The sequence below is a fragment of the Synchiropus splendidus genome, chromosome 9, assembly GCF_027744825.2.
Source record: "Synchiropus splendidus isolate RoL2022-P1 chromosome 9, RoL_Sspl_1.0, whole genome shotgun sequence".
NCBI lineage: Eukaryota > Metazoa > Chordata > Actinopteri > Syngnathiformes > Callionymidae > Synchiropus > Synchiropus splendidus.
Genome location: NC_071342.1, coordinates 7,306,056 through 7,318,428, shown reverse-complemented (window position 1 = coordinate 7,318,428; position 12,373 = coordinate 7,306,056). Strand labels below are relative to the sequence as shown.

Genomic DNA, 12,373 nt, shown 5'->3' with positions numbered 1-12,373 from the left:
TCAAAGAAAAACCTCCATGACCCAACGTCGAGGGAATATCGTGAGGAAAAGCCTCTCAACCTTGTAGCTTCTTCTACAGAAAATGTCACTTAAAGGCAATTGTGTGTCGCAGCGTAGCAGTTGATCCTGGATATGTGAACTTAACTCCGAGGGTGCTGATACCAAAAGATCTTTGTCAGTGTGACGGTGCAGCATTTTTCTTGACACGTTTTAAATGGCTCAAACAAGCATGACGCCCGAAACCACAGTGTGTCTTCATTGTTTCCCTATCTTGGATTGTCACTGCCACGCATGAGAGACGACATGCCTCCTGACAGATCGTCTTGCTGCGGCTCCATCGCTGCACACTTTTGCCAACACTGTTTTGATCTGTGCCAGATTTACAATTCAGACCTGGAGGATTTATGAAGTCACCCACCCGATATAGAGAGCAACTTTTGTTCATTGCAAACATGGAGCACTCTTTCATCATTATATCATGATGTTGAAGGGGTTCGGTCCTCCTAAAGCCGCATCAGCTCTGGAAAACGAAACAAAGCCTTATGAAGGCTTTTACCATCCGTCACCGCTCACACTCCTTCTTAACTGTGATCAGCTGCAGCTGACGCAGCTCCATGAACGCACACCGACGGCAGCGAGTACAGACGGACCTCGGAACCAAAAAGAAGAATACTTGAAAACGAGAATCTGACAATTTCAAACTGGTCCACGATGCCCTTCCTCATTTGTATGTGAAGAGAAATGCATATTAAAGGCAATAAAACAGGCAACACAGCATTAGTCAAAATCTTTTAATGTGATGTAGAAACAGTAGAAAATGCATCATATTGCACATATGAGCTAAATTGCACTTCCCCAAAGTACAGAGCTTCATTTGGAAATCGATGACCTGAATACTGTCGTTCATATCTTCTCAACATTAAACAGAAACACCAACACCATATAAAAGTAAACCGGCATCGCAACCGCGTTCCATGTCTTCGCCAGAGTCACTTGTGTTTATAAATGTTTTTTCAGAGCTGGTGGTCACATGAATGATACGCTATAAGGTTGCTACCGTTACCTCATAGTGTTCAATAGCCCTTCCACGTGTGCGAGCTGCACACTTCTGCCATGATTTGCAGAAAGCAAATACAGTATTTGGAAGCTTGTGAAGACACACAATGAAGGGGGAGGGTTGGTGAAATGCCATATTAGTAGTTCACCATTGCTAAATTCACCTCATAAAAATAGCTTTAGAATTATTACATTAAGCAGCATTCCTTCTTGGAAGTAAAACATTTGGAGATTTGGGCGAGGGATTGCTGGATGAACAGGCAGTGAACCAGGAGTGCTGGATGGGTGGATTTAAAACATTATGCTTGATGGGGAAAACAGTGTTATCAATACAGGCAAGCAAATGTGTCACAACACGACACGAAAGACAAGATTATGAGAACGTTGCGGCAATGTTTTTCACTGTATGCCAGGCTTTTATGCGCCTTTCTCTCGATACTGAAATATTGTGCTTTGCTGGAGGTGGAGCTAACGTCCATTCACAGATTACTGCTTCACACATTAAGGGCCCTCTGCATGGCGCCACTCCTCGTTGCCAAGTAATATGATCTGAGAGGAAAAAAAAAAAACAGAATGCAGAGCCGCGTATTTAGATGTGTATAAATAGCTGACAGTGCTAATGATGAAATAATACAGCACAGAATCCAAATCTCACCTATAATGGCAGGTTTTCGTGGATCCTCTTCCAGCGAACATGCCAGTAAAAAAAGAATTGCAAAGTTAAAAATGTTCTTGTCTTTGCTGCTGCAGCTTAGAATCCCCAAAGTATTGGCTTTCTGTCGTTTATCCATTCTTCGTCGCGTTGGCGAAGTGCTGTGATTATTCCTTTGTCGGATTTCAGGAGTAGAAACAAGCTCCAGAGGATTTTGGTTTACAGGAACCACAGTTTCCAACGTGCGTGTTTTTTAGACTCGGGCTTTGATTTACGCTTGGGAGTGGACGTGAAGACTTCATTGGAGTAAGGCAAAGCAGGACATTGTTGGCTGTCTAATGGGCAGAGTCTCTTCATCAGCGGCTGGAGTTTGTCCTCCTGGAGCTTAAAGTCCAGCTCGACACTGCGAAAACAAAGTGATATGCATTAGGGAAAGTGATGACATTTTCTGGGCGTGGTCATAAAAAATTATATTTTTACATCGATATCTTAGTGTACTGGATTTGAGGCGTCTGACTGAGGAACGAATATCAGTTTGTGTTGATACTGCGAGAACGTGTCTTCAACTTCATGTCGGCTTGTTTTGCCCATTTGTTTTCAGCTGACCCAAGGGAGCAGTTTCATGGTGGTTGCCTTAACAATACAGCACTGTGGAAAACCCTATTTTTTTTATGCTCAAAAAAATGTTGATTTGATCAAATACCATAATCCTCGATTGCGCGATATTGTATCGATATTTCTCTTAAGTCTTAATATTTTAATATTTTTTAAGTCCGCTACATCAATACTAGATACTACATTTGTGACTTGTACACTGGAGTCATTTAGTTGATTCATTCCTCTGCGTAGAACTCAAAACTGCTCGAAACTGCAAACAAGACAGCAAGACACAGCACGTGCCAATACAACAGTACAATGGTGGCACAAGAGGCTTGCACGACTATTCAAACCACAGTTTAAGGGGGTCAAAGAGGATGAATTTGGCCCAAGAGCAAGGGGGGCAGTGGTGAGACTAATGATAGCGCCAGTGGTGATGTGGGGCTTGATTTTGATCTGCCGCTTGACGTCAGTCGGTTGAACTCGCACATGCACGTTACTAACTTCCGGTTGTGTCTGTGTTCCGTTTCCTGTTTTCTTTTCAGCTTCACAGCAGCACAGCTGGAACCTATCCTGTAATCAAGCCTCACTGATTTCAACACCTTGGGTCCAGACTGTGTTGCCAGATGGTTACTGCTCGTCCACTGGTAAAGAGCCTCTAGTCCTCAAGTCTCTCTACACCAGGAGCGATTTATTTATCTATTTATTTTAAGATTCTGGTTTGGGTCTGTTTCCCTGAGCCTCCATGACAAAAACATTGAATGTATGAATTCATTTCAGGAAAGGCACATATCTTTCACACCAAATTTTGACCAAATAAAATTCAAATGCAAAATTTCAATACACCATTTAACACTATACAACCGTTTACAACAATTAACACACATTTTTATTCATATTCTATTTACGACACGACAATAATGGTAGCGTGTTCGTCGGCCTGAATGCCTACTAATGGACTGATTGTTATGGTAGTCAGTGACTGTTTCAACATGATGGTTAGTCACATCCCTCAGTCGGATATCTAATTTCAGTTTTGGCATTTAGATACATTTTAACTACATAGGTTTACTGCTCAATGTGCTCATCTATGTTGCACGACTATCACCTCTGTTCCAGGAATCTGTATCAAAGGAAATAATCTTTACTGACACCTTGGCAGATTTGGACGGAGCTAAAATGTCTGGTAGTTTTCACTTTTCCCCGTCACATCTGGGAAAACGAATACAATCGGAATCGAGATTTGGTCATGCTGCTTCCATGAGAAAGGTTTTGCAGAAAGAAGGTAAAGTTTATATTAGATTTATATTATAAAACATTGTCTGCTTCATTCTATTGGTGGTGGTAAAGGAATCCTATTCCCATTTTGGTTTACAGACTGACTGACAACTTGATGACTGCAGCAGAGTTCTGCTTAGATTCGTATTTGAAGTTGAACCACTGCCAGATAAAGATCAATAAACCCTGGCCTGCAACTGGTTGTGTTCTAAATTCTGGCCCCTTGCATGACTCAGTTCGACACTCCTGGACTCTGAGGTGCTGATCTCCACGGCTGCCACTTCACACTGTGACACAAACCGATCCCGTCAGCACTAAAAGTTGCAGATCACTGACACAAACAAACAAACGCCGTTGTAAACAAACAACACTGATGCCGTTTTGGGGTCACACCAGTGCAAAAATCCTTTCACAGCATCCTTTGATTCATGGAACGATTGGTTGAAGGTTACAGCTTAAACCGGGCTGTTGGCGGAGCCCATCTCCAGGCACGGATCCATATTCCAGAGCTTCCCGCGACCTTCTTTGCACCATTGCTCAATTTTTTTATGCATGCAGAGAAAGGGCTTTCCCTAGATTATTCCTGTATTCAACACAAAAGGCAGAATATGGGTTACAGCTGACATCAGACCTCCACATGTATCAGTGTAATCCCTCACTGGCCATCGTCTGGTCCTAGTCCAGAACAAGAAAACTCTTTCTGATTAAATCCCCCAGACACTCACAGAAATGTGGATCTTAATCTCATCCAAATGAAAATGTGTGCGAGCCAACAGATCAAGATTAACTGGTCGTGTTCAGGCATAAGTGCACTATTAGACACATCATGACTTTTTTTTTAGTCTGCATCAAAGTCAAGGGCATCTGATAGAATTACAGCTGGGATACGACTAAGCTATTGGTACTTTAAACGGAACATATTGTCAGACTATCTGCTTACAGAGTTAATGTACTTAAGAGCGCGAGGATTAACAATGAATTCAAGCCACGGAAGTGGGATGACGTGAGAGAAAGGCCAGACATGTGGTCCTTGTCAGCAGGCGGACAACAAAACACAATTAGGCACATCCGCCTGCCTTATACGGTAATGACACTGATAGGCAGCGTAATTATTTTGCTGACGGATACACTGCCCACAAAGTGACATAATGAAGTCGTAGAAGTGCCCTCGGTTGTAAGATAAGTGTCAGTTAAGAGCGAGGCCCTATTCGTGCTCTTTCTGGAGCACTTGTTGGTTGGAGTGCCGCTGCAGAGCACTTACTTGGTTCAGCATCTTTTGTTGCTTTATAAGTGAACATTTTGAATCAGTTATAAAAGTACACAGAGTAACCGCAATGATTTTAAGTGATAAATCACTTTAATGTACTCACAGTGGAGCAACACCTTGGTCGGTGAGTGAGGGCACCTCTGCTGAGGTTCCTCCGGGAAGTTCAGCATCTTTTGTTGCTTTATATGTCAACGTTTTGAATCAGTTATAAAAGTACGCAGAGTAACCACAATAGTTTAAGTGATAAATCACTTCAATGTATTTACAGTGGAGCAACACCTTGGTCGGCGAGCGAGGGCACCTCTGCTGAGGTTCCTCCGGGAAGGGGCGTTTAAGCCAACCAAATATTAGCACCATCTCTGTTCAGGGACTTATTGAGTCAAGTATTCCGGGTCATTCTGCGTGAATAATGACTCATCTTTTTAATACAGTGTGAATATCTGCTGCCGTGATCACAGCTGAAGTGTGAACCAGTGGATAAATAAGTGCTGGCGGAATTCAGGACGATAACTTAATGGTATTTTAAAGTCTTCATAATTTCCCATGTTGCCAAAGCCGCCTCCACCTCAGCCAAGCATCACACACATCCTCTTTGTGTCCGCCAATGCTGCGCCCATGAATAAACTGATCAAAAAGGTTCCGGTTCTCCTGCAAATGTCAGTAAAACTTGTGTCGGTGTACGAGAACCCATCTTCGACGCTCACTGCTGCAGCACAACCATTGTCAATTCCACCTCTTCCCCCTTTTCCAGTGCAGGTGCTTGATGTTCCTTCTCCATTTTGTTGTTGTAATGATGAAGCTTTTCAATGCGCTAAGAAAGGATTTTCCTCTTTCATACCCCTAACAAGAGATCCAGAGCAGAAATACACAAAATGTTGTGCCTGTTTGTTGGCCAAATTTGAATGAAGTAATGGAGGCAAACAGATAAAGAATAGACTAAGCTGTCGGTACCTTGATGGGACAACAAAGTTCACGTGTGACTGCGTTTTCTGCTTTGACTTCTGTTACATGGCAACATGGAGGAGATTATCTTTTAGCAGTAGTCCAGATGCTTTGGTTTACGACAAACATGCAGGCAGTACTTAGTATGCAGTCAAGGTTTACAGCTGGATGAGTCCGACTCAACCTCTCTTTACATTCATTAAGCGACAGCCCTGTGGCACAAACATTCCCACTCCATTTTCCAAGCTAAATACTGTTGTGTTTATTGCAATTCAGGGGTTTGGCAAATATTCGACATACAGTATGGACCCAGAATGTCATCCCACGTTGCTCTAAAATACCCCTGAACACAAATGATCAAATGGCTCGAGATGAAGATTAAAAGAGGAAAAGGTGATGGCATTTGGGGATTTTAACCAGATTAATTTTGTTTATCAGTGTAATAAGCTTGAAGGGAATGAAAATGAGCAAAACAAAAGGATTAAAAGTTGGGGCCAAAAATAAAGCCCATCTGGGCAGACCACTGTGCAGCCATGAATTCCTTCTCCATCCTAATACACCGAAGGCAGTTAAACGTAATTCCAAATTGTTCTCTGGCTTCCACCAGGGAAATATAACTGTAATACCGCTCATGTCAGGATTTCCAACTCGGTAACTCCAGCACAGTTAGAGAATACTTTACTGCTGTCGTAAGACAGGCTAAGTGAGACTCAGTACAAGAGACAGCCAGTAAAGGGAAACATTTTGTCTTTCACTCTGACTCATCAACGCTGGACACAGTCACGCTGGGTTAAATCATCGCTCTGACTTCTCAGGTCAAGTGGAATGCACTGTAAAACCCGACAAAAGCCACTTGCTACAACTTAAAAAGCTATAGCTACACCAAGACTCTGGCGCCAAATTTAACCCAGAGGCTCCCAAGATAAAGAAATGGGAAGAGGTTAGGGAGAGTGAGGCTGGATGTAGAGTTCATATTAAAATGTGTGCATTCCTCGTTCCATTTATTTCCCATCGGAAGAATGAGAAAGTGTGATGGAAAAAAAGAATCACAGCGGTCGCAGTGAGATTTTCAATCACGAGGGGGTACGCATCTCAGAAGTCCCAGTGTTTGACACAGAAGTCGCCATCAGCTAAGCATGTTGATGAAACAGGTTCTTCTAGGAGTAGTAGGAATTCGGATTGGGATACGGGAGTGATGACTTTTCGTGACAAATGTAGTGTGTATACCATGTGACATCGCCACTCTTTGTCTTCTGCCAAGCATTCGGGGAAGCTCTACCTTGGGAATCAGGAAATGCTGCGAGAGTGGAAAACATTGATTCAATTGAAACCCTGTAGCGTCGCAAGAATCCGCTGGCCATTAATATATGAGCGAGAAGTTGTTGAAACTAAAATGTATGTTATGCTGGCTATGGCCGCAAAATTGAGCGTCATAATTTCCAGCTAATGCCACATTATTGCAGCGTAATGGTATTACAAATTCAACCATGCATTAAAGTCCAGCACTGAACTGGGAGGCTGGAATACACAACTTCAAACTCCAACATCAGAGACAAAATTGATGCATCAGTAGTAGAGTCCAAATGAACGTGTCATATACACATATACTGACAATGTACAGTTAAATATTCTGAAAGGCATCTGGTAAGGAACACTGCACTGTCAATAGAATAGAGTAAATATAGGACTAACTGAAGAATGCACTGCCTTTACTCTTCTCACAGTGGGGAAAACTTTGCTTGTCAGCAGCAGAAGCTAAGCTAACTTTAGTGTAAAATCTAGTGTTAAAGTCAAGTGTCAAGTCGTTTTTTACCCTGATCTTAATGGTGAATTATCCATGATTCAACATTGACAAGACAAGTAGTCTCTGCCCCAAAAGCAGCTGGATGTGGAGCAATAACTCACCAGAGAGAAGAAGTTATTTCCTCCGCTCGCAGGTAACGGTTCATGCAGAAACTTCCCACAGCTTATGTAAATGGGACGCTCAAATCTGAGCGTAAATCACACCCTGGCGCCAGTGACGTTGTCTATTATATGGATTTGTGACTCTCAAACACAAGGCAAAACCCCGATCCCATTCATCAAGACAATAACAGCACAAGCAGACAGGCCTGACAACTGTTCGCCCCGGCAACTCAGCGTGATACACCAGTGCTAATGAGCTGCTGGTGTCTCATCATACTGCACTGCAGTCGGCTGTTACTGAACCCATCGTCATTGTTGAAGCGCCAAATTGGAAACACCAGATTATATACTTTGATTCTACGTTCGGTTTTGATTCAACGCAGCAGGGGCCCAACCGGAGCCTGAAATACTTTGATATCAGCACTTTTCATTAACTTGCCTTTCTATGTTATTAAAAGACTTGTTTGTCGCAGGCACCATGTAAATAGAAGCCAGTGTGAGTCAGGAGGAAGTAACAGCAGTCATTTGGAGAGAGGAAGAGGGCGGCACATTCACCGCCACACAGAAAGCAGAATGTTTAGCCGGTCGGCACCATTCACCTTCCACAAATACACCTCACATGATGATCCAGAGAAAGACTTTTTCAAAGTGACACACAAAGGAAGGGATGCGGAGTGGAAACATACAAAGAAAAGAGCTGAGCCAGAGGCCATTCCATTTTTCTCCAGCGGAACCCAAAGACCTGAGACTTTTATAATGAACTCAAACTGCTTATTTTCCCTCAAATATATTTCAGAAATCTGTTTAATTTAAGGGGAAACCCCAGATATTAGTGTTTTGTCCTTACAATCACAAAGCTTTCTTTCTGAAAGCTTGCTCAATAGGATTTGCTATGTAAACTGGAGGAAAAGTTCACGATCCAACTTCCATACAGTCAGGAGTGGTGTAGCACTTTATACAGGCTGATTTAAACTTATTTTCTAAACAGCAATATGGACTCAGACACGATGTTAAAACAAGACATTTGGCCTCAAATCACTGTGCCGAATTCGAGCACTACCAAGAGGCCAACAAACGAAAGCTGACTGCAAGCGAAACCAATGCTAGTGGGGTTTATTGTTTTGACTGAGCAGCTGAGTTCTGTTGTTGAAGACTGAAGGAAGGTGCACTATCAGCAGCTAATAACCCATCTGGAACCCTGATACTGCCTTCCCTGGATGTGTAGTGGATGAAGAGGAGCAGTCTGTCAGGTAACAGGGAAACATCTGCTATTTAACAAGTGATGAGTGAAAGTCACTCATCTGCTCATTGTTCATTGAAAAGGGGGTAAAAGTTATTTATTTTAAACCTTTTCTAGTGTTTATTGGTTATTTATTTGCTTGAAAAGTTGCAATGTTCTTCATACCGTGTTGTTCAGTATTATGTTATTTAGCAGGTTTTTGTAATTCATTTAAAAAAAGCGAGATTTTAAAGTGTAAAAGTGGGTTAAATCGGTGTAGACCACATTTATAGAGATGTCCCTCCACCGCAGATGTTTTGGGAGAATTTGTCAGTACATACACCTGGCCACATGGCTAGGTGCAACTACACCTCCACAAGCATCTTCAACCTCTAAAATCATCTGAGATCCACCACATAGGCAGCTACAGCAACAATCTATTTGTAAGGTCAACAAATTACACAGAGCACTCCAAACACACTCAACATGACGGGCAGCTAATGCAAAAAAACCCCAATATGAATGGGAAATTAACCTTTGGACTGTCAAAACAGAAATCAATGGCATATTTTTACTCTTCCCTGTTTCATACAGATGACATTCAGGACAGATTAAAAACAGATACCGCGCAGAAGTCTTCATTTAAGTCATGAACTCAGTTTTATGATGAATAGTAACATTGTTAGTCATTTGTCAGAGACGTGGAGTAGAGCCACAGCCTCCACAGGTGGAAAGATGGTTTGCGTAAGAACAGCACCGTATTCTAAACGTTTTCCATCCAGCTGGGTCGAGTCCACAGCACAGACTCCACACCAGATTGAGAGATTACATTTCCACTTTGCTCTGTGATCAAGTTAGGATGCTTTAAATAGGGTGGGGAGAAATAGCCGCTCCATATGTATCGCTCATTTCCTCCCTCTCAAATGTTCAATTACACAGGAAAACTAATATGAATTTAATTTCCAGCTATTCAACTATAATTGGTTCTATTTTATCACACGAAAATTAAACCATGAATACCCCAGAATGTGCATCAATAATTTATTTTGGCAAATCTTTTTCTCGTCTCATAAAGTACAATAAAATTACACTTAAAATCACTTACTGTCTTTCATGCCGTGTTGCGAGTTTCCTCCACCAGTGTGTTGAACAATGAGCACAAACGTTCCACTTCTTTCGTAGCCATGAATAATCCATAACACAAACAAGCTCAGATCATGATCGAGCATCCATGTGAACAAAGGGGACGCTAATATGATTCATAAATTGTTTCTGCATTACACAGTTATAATGCCATTTCTGTCCTATCAGCAGTTTTAAATGGCTGGCAGTAATGTGAGGGACGCCGAGAAGAAGATTACACCAAACCCGGAGTGATTATGAAGTTAATGTGACAAGTGCGATTAAGCTTGGCGATAAACAACAACAAAAACTGTTCTCATTATCATCGTCGGCTCTTTAAATGTTTGCTAAACAGAATTTATCGGAGAGCTCCAGGTACTTGTCCTGGTCAGAGATAGGGGCGGTGGCCTGATAGATCGGCGAGCGCATTCCCGCTCTCTGACTGTCAAGCAGCGGACGGACCAGCATAATAAATAACTGTTTAATGACGGAGAGCGCAGGCGAAATCATAATCTACTTTATTAGCACAAGTCATCATTTACTGGCCTCGTATGCGCTGCGGTTTAGCGAAGAAGCCATGAAAAATGATGCTTTGCTAATGACACTCCTCTCCGGCGCAAACACTTTGTCTTTGGAAAACCAAACAGAAAAGGGTTTTTGAATTCTGAAAAAAAACGTAGATCACAGTGCTAATACATTTTTAAAAAAAATGTCAGAAAGAAACCTGTTTATTTTTCTTGTATTTGCCTCACCAGCTCCGACCAGGTAAATCACTTTAAACCTCTTGTTTCGACTTCCACTTTGAAAGAAAAAAGGAAATGAACATTTTTTCCAATCTTGTAGTGCAGATAAAATTTTACGTTCCCACTCTGATGTATGAGCACAAGCATTGGAAGTGGATATTAGATGCCAAAATGAGTTTTTTGTTTGTTTGTTTATGAGCACAGCGCTTTGTTTCTGCACCCGAGACATCCCCCATGAAATGCACTGCACAATCTTCATGACGCTATTAAATGTTGAATCAGTTTAAAGCTCTCTTTAAGATCGTTTCCTCGTAGATATTGAACAATATATTATGGGAGATGTTTTAGAAATGAGCAATATGTATATTTATTCAGGGCGCGACTTTACTGCTTGAGGCAAATGACACAGATGAATCACATAGAAAGTTTCTTTCACAGGGAGCATTTTTGAGGACACTAACTCCAGGAGGAGCACATTATATCATGTGATGGCACAACCAAAACATCCATGGTGAAAGAAGGAAAATTCAAGGTTATAACAATGTTGTGTACATGTTATGCAGCCAAGAGCTCCCACCCATATTGACGCCTCAGCATGAAGATTAACTTAAATTTGTTCGCTCCGGTGTCAAATATTAGAATACAATTGCTTCATTATAAAACCTCTAATTCATTAGATTAAAGTCCCTCCTCTAATATTCATAGCTTTTCACGTCTACAAATTCCCATTTGTTGATATAAAACATTCCCTTTTCCACCATCACCTAGGCAGTCCAATTTAAAGGTCAGGACATTTATGTAACTTTGAGGCTATGTTGTTTAGAAAGGATTTTTTGGCATTTATTTTATAAAATGAACAGGATGATAAATCTCTTGGATACATGCGGCTAAAAATTATTTTCTGGTGACTTGCTTGGCTGAGTCCTCACTCACTTCTGGCAAGCCAATATTGAAATCTTTTGAAATAGGTGCAGTGGAAATACAGGTGGATTAATGAGATCTGCAGAATTGGCCAAGCGTGACAAGAAGACTCTGAAGAAGATTGCCTCTTCCTCCCTCTGCTCAGGTCTGCCCTGCTATCGAGTGGCTCTATTAGTTTTGACATGTATTTCTAGACACACTTAAAATACATATTTAAGGCATTGAAAAATCAATACAGGATCACTTGCTCTGAAATATATATTCCCAGTATGATGGTTGCCAGCACTCTCACAGGTGTCATGTTGCCTGGACTCAAACTGGGATTCTGAGCGGCTGCTTATTGGAACACGAGGGGGACGTTGATTCAATCGACCAGTCAGAACAATGACACACGCTAACTACTGTAAGTTCTGGACTATAATCAGCTACTTTTTTCTTGCGGTCTGAACCCTGCTGCCTATACAACGACGCGGCTAATATATGGATTTTTACAGGCTGAAGAGTGTTGCGCTGACAAAACATTGATCCTCGCCACATCAGGCCAATGAAATCACAGGCGTTTTACAGACCTTAAAGCTGTTTTCGCCGGCGTGTCTGCAGCTCCGCCAACAGAGACGATCTCCGAGGGGACCGGAGACGAGAAGCGGCAGCTGAGACCGGCTGTGGTGTCG

General features: G+C 41.9%; 1 protein-coding gene across 2 annotated transcripts in view; it reads right to left on the bottom strand.

Annotated features, from left to right (window-relative positions):
* Positions 1–777: 777 nt before the first annotated feature.
* The window catches only part of insyn2ab (inhibitory synaptic factor 2Ab), a 31,495-nt gene continuing 19,899 nt past the window's right edge, over positions 778–12,373 (bottom strand). Inside the window, exons 4-5 of one of the 2 annotated variants that reach the window (XR_008415836.1) lie at positions 1,712–2,111; positions 778–1,605 (exon numbers count right to left, since the gene is read on the bottom strand). Coding sequence is in view for 1 of the 2 variants with exons in the window: in XM_053875745.1 (XP_053731720.1) it covers positions 1,928–2,111 (184 nt within the window). In the remaining variant the exon portion in view is untranslated. Of the gene's footprint in view, positions 2,112–12,373 lie in introns of both variants that reach the window. The other variant, XM_053875745.1, reaches the window with a different exon arrangement.